General features: G+C 43.2%; 1 protein-coding gene across 1 annotated transcript in view; it reads left to right on the forward strand.

Moving 5' to 3' along the window:
* THSD7A (thrombospondin type 1 domain containing 7A) overlaps positions 1–16,337 on the forward strand; it is a 1,346,262-nt gene that overhangs the window by 575,636 nt on the left and 754,289 nt on the right. The window contains exon 4 of the mRNA XM_069648630.1: positions 307–488. Coding sequence (XP_069504731.1) covers positions 307–488 — 182 coding nt within the window. The remainder of the gene's footprint in view (positions 1–306; positions 489–16,337) is intronic.

Here is a 16,337-nt window from a genome sequence, read left to right on the forward strand (position 1 = left end):
CTAAATAAAAGGGTGTGCATGACGAAAGAAAAATCAGTGTCTCACATCTATGTCATTTTGTATCTCCAAACAGAGAACATTGAAGAGGGTTTGTAGGGCACAGAAGGGCAGGGTGAGAAGGTTGGTAGAATGGGCAGCATGACAGTGGTTGGAATGGATCACTGGAAACCATTATTGTGTTTTCAGTGTGAGCCTTGTTTACCAGGATATCTAAGAGACTAGATGCAGCATGGTGACTTAAAAAAATTAGAACCAACAAATGTTCAACTATGACCAAAAATAAAATATTATATTTGTCATCTGCAGTTATTCGTGGAGAGCCACGGAGTGGACAGAATGCCGTGTGGACTCCTTACTGAGCCAACAAGAAAAAAGAAGAGGGAACCAAACAGCTCTATGTGGTGGAGGGATTCAGACCCGGGAGGTTTACTGTGTACAGTCTAATGAAAACCTCTTGTCCTACTTGAACACACTGAAAGAAAAGGAAGGTAAATATGTTACAGGTATCGCCTGATACTAATACTGCAACCAAATGATTTACCACAAATGTTTTTATTTGACTTCCCGAGTCACATGACGTGCTTATTTTTGTTGCTTTTGTGCACTTTTCACATGCATGATGTAGTATCGCTTGTAACATTAAACCTGCCACAGGCATTGCAGTGTCTTGATATATCGATTTTTTACGATGTTGCCACACATTGAGTTCAAGCAAAAAAGAAACAAATTAACCACTAATGTACCCCCTTTACAGATCTCTATCTTCTAGGCTATCTAATCTTAGCTGTAAGATAGGGTAGTCACCCAAAATACTGTTAAAAAAAAGATCAATGCGCAATTACTGCGCTTTCAGCTTGTGAAAAAAATAGAGGCCCATAATGCCAAACTTGGGGAGCAGGGATTGCAGGGGTTTACCCCACCCCACTTCTTCGGCATTATGGGGATTGGGGTTGCGAGGCTGTCCAAAAAAGAAATAAACAGGAAAAAGGCACCCTGCAGCATCAGCTCCAACCCACCTTCGTGGGAAGGACGCTGCAGGTGTACAGGAGTATCCTGGCACACTGCTGTTTGTGGCACTGAAAAAGTTAAGTGGGGTGCTAGGGGGATGCAGGATGTCGGAAAGTGATCTGCTTCATCACTGTGCAACAGGATTGTGTGATTTTATCTTTTCGGATTTGCAATTTCTCGATTCGCAGTGATCACGCAGATCCGTAAAATAATATGCAAATGATGTTCACTGCCGAAGGATGAGCCATGTACTGCTTCAGGAATGTATGTAACTAAACTAAACTAAACAATTATATAGGGCTTGAAATAAATACATTTAAGAAATCTGTGATGGCATGGAAGATGAAAAGGGCATAAACAGACCTCTTTCACAATGTTTGTGGTTTTACCAAAGCAGGTCATGATGCATGCAACTTAAAGGGGTAGTCCTAGTCCAGCTAAAAATTGTATTTAAAAAATAGATAGGCAACATTAAAAAAAAAATACTAGCACTTTTTAAAAAAAATTTCCTAGGTAAAATTTTGAGCTATTCAAGCTCAAAATTCGCACAAGCAAGCACATGGGCGCATCCATTTTGTGAAATGGATGCCCGTCTGTGCTGGCTTTTGCTTTTGCGGCACTACTGAAGGAAAAGCCAGCCAGCTGTAGTAAACAAAAGCTACCGCTGGGTGGCTTTTCCTTCATTGGTGCTGTACGCGGAGGACGGGGACCGGAGACCAGAGCAGGAAAGCTGCAGCTGAATCTCGGTAAGTGCTATTTATTTTTTTTTTAAAATAAGCACTAGCTGCGGTTTTCCAGGCTGGAGGAGCCCAGAAAACTTAGAAATAAAACCGCAGCTTTAAAAACGTTGTATTTATGTTTACGGTCGCTTTTGAAGCTACCGCACACATAAATACAACGTTATTGTGTTTGAAAACGCTTTAATGTTGCCTATCTATTTTTTAAATAAAACTTTTAGCTGGACTACCCCTTTAATCATTGCAACATTGGTAACATGTAAGACCCTCCATCCTTTTTAAGATATTCCACTCGTCATCACAAGTATGACAGCAACTTTTCTGGGCCGGCTCTCTCCATGGGGCTGTGAACAACCGCCAGGCCTGGCCTGCTGTTATTTCAAGCTCCTATGGCAAATAGTTCACTGAAGCACCGGCACTGTTAAAAACGTAGTGTTTCTCATCCCGACTCCATGTGAATGGGAAATTTCCATTCTACCGCCGCCCCTACTATCTCGGTAATACCGGGATATCAGGCGGCAGAAAAGGGAAGACGAGTTTGCTGGTAAGCCGCTAGTACTAGCGGCAACCTCGCATTGAGGACCATAATATTTAAAGCAGCCTGTCCCTTTTTAATGAAGAATGTAATTTTTAATAAGAATTCTCCCTGTTCTATATGAAAATAGGAGTGTCTGTGTGACAGTCGTGGGAAATTGCTGGTCTATGGCGTGTACATATCTATGTTGTGCGCATTAGTTCCCATCATAATATGAATTCATGTTCTGTGACATATGTTACAATTCAGACATTAGAAGGACCAACTAAAAAATACACTATAAATTGATAAACAAACTGCAATTGTATTGTTAATCATTTCATACTTTCTTATAAAAAATGAAACCTCAAAATGCTAATTTTGTAGGGAGGGTATATACACCTCTTTGGGAATACGACATACATTTCGTGCATGAGCGAGGAAGTTTTGTCCATTCAACAACATAAAACGAATAATAATAATAATTCTATCTTAGATCATCAAAGCATAAGTCAGAATGTAAATTCACATAATTTACTAAATGTTATTTGTTAGCAAAAATGTCTAAGGGACTCATATGCTTTAATCTCACTCCATTATACAACTGCTAATCTAGGGAATAGATTGTCGAGGTATGGCTCCAATGGCAGTGGAATCGGGCCGCTACTTGTGTTCATGCCAGACCTCCCTTTCTTGCAGCATAGCGTGCCATGGTGTATCTTCATGTAGCATTGAGTAATGATATGAATCCGAATATGGGATAGCTACCTTATCCGGTATATTGTTGTGTGGAGGGTCACAAGGATCCTTCAGAAGCAAGAGGAGGCAGCCCAGATTTTCTTTTTTCCAGTGGGATGCAACATACGTGATGTGCCCAGGCAGACACACAGATGCTCAGATCTGCACAGAGCATGCTTGCTATAGATAAGGGCATGGTTCACCCTCACATGCTGGCCTTTCCTTGCAGTTGGAGATTGTATTTATCTTCAGAAAGGAAGGCATTATCTAGCTCTAATAGCTGCAGAAGAAAGGCATGGCACACTGGGTATGCGCCTCACCTTTATAATGCCATCTGGGTGATGATAGTGTCTAATCCATGCGGCATATGTATTTAGAAACGGAATAAAAGAATTGTGACAAGAAGATCTCTGGACGGTAAATGATTAGATGCCAGCAGATTTCAGATGGAATCATTGAATGTTTTAGAGGCTGTCTGTGCACATTAATAGCTGGGAAGAGAGTCCTACTAGCTGGATCCATTGAACTATATACACGGTTGGAACAGGGGTAGGATCAAGTGCTGTTAAATTTCAATCCGAAGACTTTGCCTTCTAAGCATTTTCCAATCTCACTTCTGTCCGAAATCAATTAGTCACACTGTGGCTTCATTAGATCTGCCACACTTTGTTCTTTATAGTCTTTAGTTCTGATGTTCCATATTGACTACTTTAATGCGACCAGCTTCATTATCTCTAATACTTTGGATGCTCAAATGCAAAGAATAGGTGTTGGAATGAGAAAGCATATATGCCAGAATGTATCTATGTGTGTCCCTGTGGTTGCCTCGTTGGTGAACCTAGACTATTTGGAAGCTATTTGGAAGCTTTCTGCAAGCTTTCTGGAAGCTTTCTAGAAGCCTGATTTACATATGTTATTTGCCCATTTGTAATGGCTTGGCAGGCGTAGAACCATGGTCTGGAGGGTTGCCCAGAGCAATGCCAGAGGTTAAGATTCATTCTAAACCTTCCAGCCATCACCTCTTTTGTTTTGCTACAATAAAATATATGCCAGCCATATAAAAATGAAAAGAGAGCCCCTTTACACAAGAGGGAGTCTCTGTCTTTTGCCATGATGCTCTGGAAATATGATAACATCAGTGGAGCTGGCGGGGTCAGCAATGGTAATAGATGCTGAGGGAAGGGGCATCACTGCTGCATACAGGTAAGTACAAATACAACGAAGGCAGGTGTAGGAAGCCCAGAGATTGCTTGGAACGCAGTGCAATAGAGGCGGTCATGGCCTTCATTACGAGCGGTCTCATTTGCTCATATCCACCCGGCAGGTGCGAACATTCTTTAAACAATAACAGGAAAGAAATGCTCAACAACTATGGTGTTGTCTGTCACTTAAAAATGCAATACTGCATATCACACTGCTACTATAGACAAGGAAAATCACCCTTATGGTTTGTGTATTGTATACGCAAATGTGTCATTTGTTGTCAATGGAATACTATAGTAGGCGTGTGAATGGCAGCCTCTCAAAGGACCTACTGGCCATGACCAGAGCTATAACACAGGAGCATTGCATCCTTAATGTTCACGTGCCCTGTGCCAGCGAGAAGGACGGCACGTGAATGTAGTGAGACAAAAGGGGAGAGAGTGTTGTGTCTGGAAAAGAGAAAGGACAAGAATTACACATATAACATATGCAACAAAGCATTGCCAAATGTTCTGATACCGTGGAGGGCATGTTTGTTTCGATTTGTTTTTGTTTCTGTGAGTATACAAGCCTGTCCTTGGCAGAATGTGGCAGGAGTATGCAGTGCCCATCAGGAGGTAATCGCAAAGCTGATTAAGTGCGAATGCATAAACAATGGAGCACATTGAGAGAGCACTGACTGCAGAGAGGGGTGCCTGAGCGAAAGCTAACTGCACTTAACAGAAGCCCTCGTGGTGTTTGGATGCATTATGGTATGTCCCAGGGAAAGAGCGTCCTAAAGCCACAGAGTCCTACGGCCCATCCAGCACGCTAGATATGATAGGAGAAGATAACGCACAAAGCATAGCCTGATAACATGATCTCGAGTACAGGATGTTGGGAATATGTGTCTTGTTAGAATATTTAATATTGAAAAATTGAAGTAAATGTGTTTTAATATTATTTGTTATCTGTATGAAATATCCACCATATCCTCAGAACATATCAAATCATAGTCTAGAATAACCCTGTTTGATAACATTTGAATGATAAACTATACGAACATACATCATATATAAAATGTACCCAACCCCATGCTTACAGCCGTGTTTGCCTATTATTTCAGAAAGTCAGTCTGTGTCCATGTCGAAGTCTAGTGCTGCGCCCCTTCTATCAATCACTTTTGAGATCACAGGTAGGTGTCTGCGGCTCTTCATCGGACATTTCCGCTGCAGCCACGCGGCATGTAAATGTCACTTCCTGGGAGCTGTGCTAGCTGTAGAACCACAGATTCCGTAGTGTCTGTGCTGTGTCCCCACTGCAAATTCCTCACCCTTGACAGTAGCGACCCCAAACCTCAGGTGGCAAAACTTGAAGGAGCATGTACACCAGTCATATGTGTTATCAATGCAGAGTTGTACATTTGAACACAATGTTAGAATGAATGGTGCATATACTGTCCATTTCCTCAACTTGTTGTTCATGTTTTTATCTTGTTCCTTCCGGAAAATGTTTTTTTTTCGACCATTACAATATTTGACACACAAGGCATGGCAATGATTACATATAACGCACACAACATATTTACTATGTGGAATGCAACAATGCTGATTTCTAAAGCTGTTAAATGGGAGGGCACAGACAATGAACCCGGGCCTTTATTACATAAACTTTGCTCCAGGGATATGCAATTTTGCATGGTATCTCTTTTACACCGAAAATTGCCTTGTGCAACAAAAAAAGTATGTTTCAATACATTTTCGCACAGTTGTCTTTGTACTAACACAGTGCCCATTGCACTTAGGACTAAAATTGCCTGTAGCACAATTGGACCGAAAGAATATGTTTATGCACTAGGTTTACAATATGTTTTCCAGTGTCAATACCGTGTAAAATTGCATTCGCTCCAGTTCAATGGTTCTGCAATATGGCACCGGGAGGTCATGAGTTTAATCTGCTCCAATTCTGAGTGCCCGACCTGTGGACTAAGCTGCCTTTCAACAAAGTGTGTTTTTACAGTGATTACAAATATAGAAATTAGTTCATGCTCCCATTAGACTTAGCAATGCATTGTTCTTCATTACCATGGGAATTTTATATTCTATTCATGTATTTGATATTTTCTGAAGGGTAGTGGGGGCTGAGGGGGCAGAATACCAACAGCATCCCTACAATGGAAGCCTGACGGTGCTTGTAATATGAAATACCTTGCACCGGGAACAGTCAAAAAGAGGCTGACAGGTGAAGACTGATCAAAAAGCGGTGCCTTTTCTGAAAGTAGCAGCTATAGATAGGAATGTATGTTTAAGAACTAACTCCAGCTGCACCCCTTTGGTTTGGAGAGAAACTAGGCAGAGCAGAACCAGCAGAGTGCAGGATGCAATCAGGAGGTGATGTGCCAGCGTAAGGGAGGCTGCACCTGTCATTGTGCTTTCATGTGGGATGAAAGAAGGTGGGGACTTGAAGGAGAGCTGTGCAGCGGTTCCCCTGCTCTTGAGGTTTTACTGCGTGTAATGAGGCTGTGAAAACAGGCGGCCATGTTACACTGCCTTCAGCATCGCAGCCATTATCCCCGAAGTCTTTCCACCCAGTGCTAGCTCATCATGGGCCGCTCTTCAATAGGGCTCATTGATTCCTCTCATGAGTGGCATGCGTGTGTGGGCCTAGCACATTCATGCATTGTCGCATACATTAGCAGTGGTTGCTGAGAGGCTAAACTCCATAAACCTCTGCAACAGCTGCCACGAGATATGATAGGCGTATTTGCTGATCTCAGCAGCTCGGCAGCCTTTACACTCGATAGAAGCATTCATTAGTCACAGCCGTGCTTAAGAATGGCAGCCTGGGACATTCTGGGACAGTCCCAGGCAAAACAGTCAGGAGATCACCACCCTGGAAGCACACCCAGGGCTGTCTGTCACAAGGTGTGGTGAAGACCGGGGCAAAATATTTGGTGAGGCCCTCATATGATTTTTTGCACTGGGTCAGCGGTGGCACTCCCGCAAACAGGAGAGACGAGAAATCTTTCTGTGAGTTTACGTGTGGAGGAACCTACTGAAGAAAAGTGTATTCCAGACTAACTTTTGTATCATAAGCATAAATATATATAGGATTGCATGACGGCGTGTGGTGTGTGATGCCAGTGTTAAGGAGCGCACCGCCCAGGTTCGGACTGGGCCATAAAATTGCCACAGGCACCAATGAAAAAGTGGCCACCGTTGCAAATGGCAAGTCATTCATTTTGTGACTCTATTTGCATAGTGCCCAAGGCTGAGGTTTTTGATAAAATGTGATGAAAATTGTGTATTTTAAAGAATTTGTATTTAGCAACAATGGTCAAACCTACTAGCCGCATAGTGAAGTAACTCATGAAACAGGCCCGCATTGGCCAAAAAGGGGCCCACTTTGACCCCAAAAAATGGGCACACACTAGCATTTTGCGTTTTTGGTTCGGGCATTGCTCTCTTGCCCTATAGGCCAGTACAAGCCTAACCTCGGCTATCAGAATGCAGAAGATTTTGATTGTGTAATATCTAATGTTTCGAGGTGGTGCTTTGTGCCAGACTGTCTTTTTCCGCGCATAGATGTTCATAGATTGCATATACAAATATTTTCTCTGTTTGTTTCGTACTAGAACGCCAATAAGACGAAGCTAGCATAGCCAACGGTGATGTATCATGGGAATTGTAGTTCAAAACAGGAGGGAATCTAACACTGACTAGAATACCACAACTAGCATTGCTTTACTCCAGCTGATTACAATTCAGCTCGCATCCACCAAAGCTCTGTTCCATGTTCTTTCAAGTACCTGTTCTAGGCAGGGGTAACCCAGTCTGCTCATTAATGACCGGGAGTGCCCAGTCCAGATTTAGTTTTCAGTGCATTTCATAGGCTCTTTCTGGTGCTCAACGACTCTCCCAGCTTGACGTCACACCTGGGATACCTTGAAGAAGTGTGGTGGTGGAATAGGCGAAGGGGCCGGGGTCTCATGCATGCTAATGGAGTGAGGGAAATTAATCAATAATTAGCAAAAGTTGGAATAAAGGTCCAGCCAGCTGACTGTTAAGCCTGGCAGGATGGAATGGGAGGTCTCAAACATGGAGAGGGATGTTCAGGCTATAATATCGGAAAGCTTCAAAGATCAATAAAAAAGAGACCTTGGAATTATTGCACATAATGACATCTCCTTGTAAACAGTTTGCCAAGTCCCTGGGGCGGGCAGAAGTGTTACGCGCATAGAGAGAAGTACAACCAGCAGGGGGTACTAGCAGTGGAGGCCTGTATAAGGAAGCGAGTATTACACACATTGAACATGGCATCGGCCAGAATCCATTCATGTTAGAATCCAGGATTGATAGCTGCAAATGTGATAGACCACTGGCCAGCAAGAGAAAAACTACATGCAGTTAACCAAGGTGGTCACGGGACTCAGGGGAGTTTGCCGCAAGGCCCCTCCCAAGCGCGAGGTCTGGGGCAGTTTGCCCCTTCTGCACCCCCCTCGGGACGTCCCTGAGCACACCAGCACATTCATTCTGTGTCTTGTTACATATAATGCTTTCAGGTAGCCATGCAAAGCAATGGAAACAATAATCGATGTCAGTGGCTTGTGAGTGCGATTTCTAGATTGTCATTATTGATTGTCCGTCAGTTTTTTTCAAACAACTACAGCTATACAACAAGGGTACTACTGTTTAGTCTCAGCACAATTCAAAATTAACAATTTGTTTTACTTAATTGTTACAACACTACAACCTAAATAAAAATGTTGTCAAGTTGTTGTTTTGTTGTGACGGATGATGTTGAGTGCTCGATTTTATTTGCTGGTTTTGATTTTGGTTGATTTTTTTAATCATCTTTTTTCAGATAGAAAGCAGGGGATGGCCCCTTAAGTCCCCCACTATCCCTGCTCACACCACTGCCCCCCGCCCACCAATATTGCTTAACCCCAATTCACCACCTTTGCTTTTGGGGTACAATTGGACCACACAAATCAGACTGAATCAATTCTGCCAATTGTTAGTCGAACAATAGAACCTACTTGTGTTGTGAGGGAACGTCATATAGGAGGGTGTAAAAGCCTTAGCCTCTTTCATTCTTATTATTAAAATAATGTGTCTATTTCTGTTTCTGAAAGGAAGACCGTCTGATCAGATCTCACTTTCATAATGCTCCATTGTAGATTCAAAGTGCCTTTGCTGTAACTGTATCCTCGAGTGAGGAGGTTTATTGATTTTTAGTACATAAAATGATGTGGGTGATTCCTTCACCAAAGGGGTAATCTGCTAACCAGATCCCCCTTTGTTGAAACTCGATGGCAAAAGCATATTGCACTTGTGCCCCACTGCATCAGTAGCTCGACCCGTAGCCTGACCCGCAGCACCCTCTCTGTTTGTGGAGCAGAGCAGGTTCAAAGTCACAAGATGTCCCCTGGAACGCTGCAGCGACAGCAGAGCGACTGCAGCACAGGGGCGACATTTAAGATGTGACCCTGTACAAAAACGAAGATGATCATGAGTACCCAAAGCTGGTGGCAGGGTAACATCTAAGAATAAGCCATGCTTTACAGAGCGCCATAAAATACAGCGGGATAAACGACTGGGGAGCATAGACGTCAACTTGACCGCAATTGACTGAGGGTATGTTTTGTGCACTTTCACCCCTGTCGCAACGAGAGCTGCAAAGAAAGTGATTGTGTCCCTGCGCCCCACGCTGTCAGCGAGGCACAGCAACAGGATTCTATACCACGAGAGATATACATACACAGAGCTGGATTGAAAAGGTCAATAGTGAACCTCTTTGCCCTTAGGTAAGAGATCATACATCAGAGCGGCGGGCTCCCAGAGACCATAGAGCATGCCTACATAATGCCACTCGTGTCTTTACACAGGTCGGTCTGTGCAGTGACTTTTCCGGCCTGATTGCTGAAGCACATCATAATGTGAGAGCGAGCTGGGCAGTTTCTTTGGCCTGGTAAGAATGGCACAAATAAATGGGCATTGTGGCATAATTCACTCCTCCTCACTCTAATCAATAGTAGACACCTGTGTTGAGACTGTGCGGAGCACAGTTTGTGGGCCTGGCAGCGCCCCGGGGGGAGAGTGCTGGTCCACATGGGAAAGTTGACATGGGCATAGACTATGTGGTTTTCTTTACATATTGGATGCTTACTGGCGGGCACAACATGCAGCACTGAGTCTGCACGCACATGAACTGTGATGCAGAAACATGCATAGTTGGATAGCACTGTGGTGATATGTGATTCCTTTATTGACAGGACCCACCTCCCTACAACAAGTTGTGTTCCTTGGCCGTGATGAAGGCAGAGGTCCACTGAACATGTATTGACCTCACAGCTAAAACCCGAGTTAGCACGTATTAAATTATTCATCTATTGAAACACACATTTGCTATATCATGAACTTGTATAACCAAGGTCTGGATTAATTCACCATAGGTCTGAAAAATGTTGGTTCCCACAATTTGCCTTGAGCCAGGACCAGGCAGGAATTGCTAATGTAATTTTCGATGTACTTCAATGTTGTAAAATTTTATGTGTTTACAATTGTATCTTGTCCACATGTATATGTAAGTGATTTCAAACCGGCACTTCACCTAAATCAATGCCTAGCGTGGGATGCACAACTGAAACCCTTAATTATTTATTGGTGTATATAAGTTCTTTTATTCTGAACGATGTACCACTTATATGACGCCCCTCTCTTTTAACCCTCCCCCACACACCCGGTAACACTGAACCAGGAATCAGGCGGGTTTGCAAAGTTAAAAATATTTATTTATATATATTCACAGTATTATCACACTCTTCTTAATGGTTATACAATAATCAACAATGGGGTGATGTCACACTAGGCAATCTCTTTAATCATACAGAGTAATAAGGAGCAAAAATAATGCAGCACAGCAATAATACATTTGTGAGTTTGTTCAACTCAATAGCAATATGGTTACTCTTTCCCCCTGCACCCCCCTCAATCCCCCCAATATGCAATATAGAGGGATAGGAGGAGAGAAAACAGATTTCAGGAATGCAGAATTCAAGCAAATGTATCAATCCCAATTTCCCCCCAGCAAACACAAGAGATAAACAGAACTAATTGGCAAACTGTCAAAATGGTTTTAAAGTTGGGTTTGAATGGAATGGGGAAAACACTGAAAATGGGCTAAATCACAGAAATTGTTGAAATTCTAATGGGAGCCACTTTATCTGGTTGTAGACAAACAATAGCAATGATTTGAGAGTAAACAGCAATGGAAAAACGTAATTTTTAGGTCGGGTGCAATGAAAAGCAATTTTACACGTTATAGATTTTGCCAAAACGTGTGCGGTAATCGCGATCGTGGGAAAGCTATAAGGATTTGAGATGCGGTTTTGGGTTCTCTGGAAAGCTTAGGATGTTAGCTACAAGCAGACACTTTTCTAGCATGAAAATTGAAGAAGTTATGGATGTTTTCGTGGAGGTCGTTTTTTTCAGATAGAGGCAAATTGTAAAATAAGGATGCGCTTTTAAAAAGACAAACAGGATTTCTTACACTAGGGATGGACTATGAAGATGCAAACTAAATGACAGCACAGCCACCAGCCCAGGACGTCTCTGGATGTTTTTTTCCTGCCGAGATGATTGCCTTCTTCAGATGAAATATATATCAGCGCAAAGATCGGTTTAACACTACTAGTACAGAAGATAATAGGGATGAGATAGAGAGTTCAGGCAGTTCAAAAATATTGTAACAATGCAGTTCTGGATATCATGGAGGATGGGATTGGATAGGGATGACTATGGACAGTAAATATGCTAGTGACAGTCCTATACTAAGGATACTCACTACATAGGTTTAGGTCTGCAATCAGCAAGGCACTCTGGTCACCGCGCGGTAGGACTGGACCGGGTCTGCAATGGCTTTAGTTCACAGCTATCTGGTCACAGCACGGCTCTACTGGGTTGGGTCTTTGAATTCTGGCATTAATTCTTAGGAGGAAAGCAGTTACAGCACAGCCAGGCTGTTTTTTGGTTCCCCTTAGAGGTCTGGGGTAAATTCTGGTTTCTGGAATTCTCAAGGCCAAGCTGAGAATGGTTCAGCTCTGGAAATGGGCCTTTCTGCTTGCCAAGTTTCTGGAGTCTGGAGCAAGGGAGATGTCAGATCCTCTGGCAGGGTGCTCCGCCAGCAATCAGTTGGTGGGTGAATGTGTGTGTGTCTAAGCCCTCAGCTGTTTCTATTTATGCATGTAATAAAGGGATGGGTATGCTGAATTATCCTAGGTGCACCCCCTAGGTAGGCTCTTGGCTGGAATACGCTCTCTCCCTTGATTGGAGGAGAAAACAGTGTGTCACCATGATGATGTGCTTTTATGAGTCAAAACATCCTCCCCTTTGCCTTTTGAACAAGAAATATACTTTTGGTATAATACCTATTTACATGTGTGCAATCTTTATACCAATTACATACATAGATCACATATTTTGTGGAGCAAACCCTCTTCCAAGCCTAGTGGCTGTGGGATCTTGGATCTGGATTTGACAGACTTTCACACTTTTTGTCCGGGACACAATATCTTATTTTTCCAAAAATTGGTACATATGTGCGCATTGTCTATGGGCATAAGTGTGTGAAGTTTCATTGTTCTGACATAAATACATTTGCTGCAAAACCAGAATTTTCACTGTGCCTTCCCTGAACATCGCACAGAGTTCTGGCATCTTTCAAAATGTGCACACAAAAATCACATTAACAATGCTATTAATTCTATAATTTTTACAAATTCGCGCAGTCCTTTATCAGTCTTTTTCAAAAATATGCTTTCTGTCCTTTGTGAATCGACAAGTGGTCGTCTGTCCCCACCTCCTTTCCTCCTGCCAGGTCTGAAGCAATCCGCCCCCTTCATTCTGGGAGAGGCCACTCTTGACACTTTACAATCTGCATATCCTTTCAGCCAAGGAAGGTCCAATGTCTCTTTCTGGTGCAGCCCAAGTGATCCTCCCCTGATTTAATTCTCACAAAGGTATGACTTCCTGGCCTTGGGGGGAAGCAGGAGAGAGATGCCTTTTGTTGGGGGGAGTCTATGGAACTTGGTGGGTGCCTTTGAGTCAGCTTAAATTCAATGTAATTTTCTTACATTTTTCTTGATTTAAAACAAAACTTGCATTTTTCACACAAGCAGCTAGAACTCTTATTCCAGCTTCTAAACCATGGAAATTAAATAGTTACAACCTAGGTTCCTCTTAATAACAGGTCACTTAATTTCCAGACATTTGCTTTCAATTGCACAAGTTTAAACTTCTGATGCAAACTAATGACAGCTGTCATACAGGTGGCCGCTGGTACTGCGCCCATATTTTGACAGATTTTCACAGGCAGGCACACTTTTTACTGTGGATATTTTGATGACATATTCCACTTTCCATGACATTGTAGGTTCATAATGATTTCTTAAAGGAGGTGACGGGTAACACCCAGCAAGGATATTGGATGTTTTGTGGTGTTTTGGACTGGTATTTTGTAATTTCAGCAACCAAGAAAAAGGGATGTAAGAACAATTTCTGGGTTTTCCTCAGTAAAGCACTGCCTTTCATGCAGTTTCCATTTTTACTTGGTGAGCAGCCCAGTGGCATGTTTCAGCAGTGAGGTCTTCGTTCCACCACTGACACAGGCAAGGTAGATTTGGCAGCCATATTTGTGTGCTTGGTAGAGCGCAATTTCCTTATGCTTTGGCGCGCATGGTGTTTTCGCAGGGCAGAGGAGAGTGGATTAAAACATCCCACAATAGGATTGTATGGATATGACTGAAGTATGGGTTATGTGTGTAGGGATGGGGTTTACTTATGTCTAGTTTTTATGAATACATTTTTTTGCTGTTTAAATTATTGTGTTATGTGTTAAAAATGTCTTGATGTACAATTACAGATTTAGTATTAAATTAATGTGTATATAGATTGCTTACAGCTTTTTGCATTTTTGAATTGAATGGTTATGCATGGGACCTTTTCTTTTTTGGCTTTTGAGTTTAGCCATAGTGCATGACAATACTTATGATCATGGCTGCCACATCCCAATTGATATTGTACATGTTTCAGCACCTTTGGAAGGGAATGTGTATTCGGGTCCGACAGGCTGATACTGCCATGTGGCAGGACAGAAACGCAGAGGACCAAGGCTGTATTTGATTCTCTTTGTGAGGGCCGGTAAACCCCCTCCCCCAGAGAGAGCCACACATCAGACAGATGTCCTAGGCCCAAGTATTGAAGGAGAACACCCGTTCAGGAGGATAAGCCTCACACATGGTTGCCATAGCGGGAGTAGGATAGACAGGAGTGCTCTAGACACTGGAAGAACCCCTCTATCATCTTGTTTTTCACTATCTCACTTTCCCGTGTCCTCCTCTTCCTCTCGAGCAAACCACTCTGGGTACAAGATCCGCAGGGCACAGTCCAATTCAGCCAGGAGCAGGGATTGGTCCCCTGAAGCAGGCTAGCTTTAGAGCAATCATCTGACGAGTTCCTTTAGAAGAAGCCATCTCCTAACCTTTCAGCAGAAGCCTTCCAGTTCATCAAGGATCATTATGGCTGAAAAGAGATGTTCTAAGGATTCTCAGAGGGACTTTCTTTGGGACAGTTGTTGTCCAAGATAGAAGGAAGATCTGCTCCCTAACCACTCTCAGGGAACATTGGGAGTAACCAGTGCTGCGGACCAGGACCACACATTGGAATGGATTTTCTGTGCCAGAAGAGCATACCCTGAATTGGAGTATCCTGCCGTCCAATCCTTTGCGAAGGCCTCACAGCAACCAAAGGGCCAGACCAGCCGAAACACTTTGTTTCAAACCCAACCAGTCGTTTTGTGTTTCTTGCATCCTGAACAATAGGGAAGAAGCTGGTGCTGGTATCTGCATTTCTCCAACCAGCCAAACCATTGCACTGTATCTAAACCAAATTGACACTGCATCTTGTCATAGCACATCCCGTCACTGCCAGGACCACAGTGTCTGCTCAACACTGGAACTGGAACTGAATCTCTGGAGGCTCACTCACCGACTCTAACTATGGGAATTCAACCACTGCTTGGCCCAACTAGCCTGAAAAAAGCTGCCTCACTGATTGCACATCAATGCACCCTCCAGCACCACTTCAACGACCACCGCAACCTGACTCAGACCACCTGAGCATCACTCCCGACCTCTCCCATCGGATAAAGCCTGACCCAGCCTGGCCATCTGTGAAGCATTCTTGGGACCACCCGACCTGGATCAATTGCACCGCCCTCGTTCAACTGAACTTCACACCCACATTTGTCCTTGCTGGACGTCCGTTTTCTGCAAGGGCGACCACAATCCTACATGCCCGACTGAGCCTGACAAGATGATATCAGTGTTTGAACCCCGGTCTGATGACCCAAATCCAGGTAATGTGACATTGATATGCCCCCAAAGTCCACTTGGGACCCTAGAGACTGGTTGAGTCACAATCGCTCCTATTTTCCACAAATATCCTTTTTATAGTAGTATCTTACCTGCCAGCCCTGGAACTATGCTCAGAATGCTACCTTCTCCAGTTTGTTGCATCTTCTCAGTTCTTTCCTTTGGGATGGCTTTTTGTATAGTAATCTCTTTCCTTCTGCGTGCAGAAGGTCTGTTTTATTAAAATGTTTATATTTCTATAGAACCTTGATTGGTCATTCCCTTTATTTTGGACTAGGATACTGTGTTGCTTGCTCACTGCTGGTTCTCTTTCACACCCCTCCTAAGAGTATAGCCTCCCCTCAGCCTGCATTACCACAAAAGTTGAAGGAGATATATCTCTTGATTGTCCCTATTTTACATTTATTATTGTGTTTTGTTTTGGTTTGCAGAAGTGTGAGGGTTAAGTTGACCATTGTGCCCCTACTCATCCTTGTAGTCCTGGGAGGCAGCATATAATTTGTCACACCTAACATCTCTAATAACTGCAGTGACATCAAGGTGTGTCATGGTCATGAAGTCAGGGGCTCAGGCATGCAGGGGTCACATGCACAGGAGACCTGGGTGGACACTGTCCTGGTGCCTTTGGCGCCAGGCTCATGAACCAAAGCAAACAACAACATCCATTTAACACCAAAAAGCGTTTGTTATGGACATAGCACTTCAGATGCATTAACCTTGAACATTT

This window comes from Ambystoma mexicanum, chromosome 2q (genome assembly GCF_040938575.1).
Source record: "Ambystoma mexicanum isolate Mex_15411 chromosome 2q, UKY_AmexF1_1, whole genome shotgun sequence".
NCBI lineage: Eukaryota > Metazoa > Chordata > Amphibia > Caudata > Ambystomatidae > Ambystoma > Ambystoma mexicanum.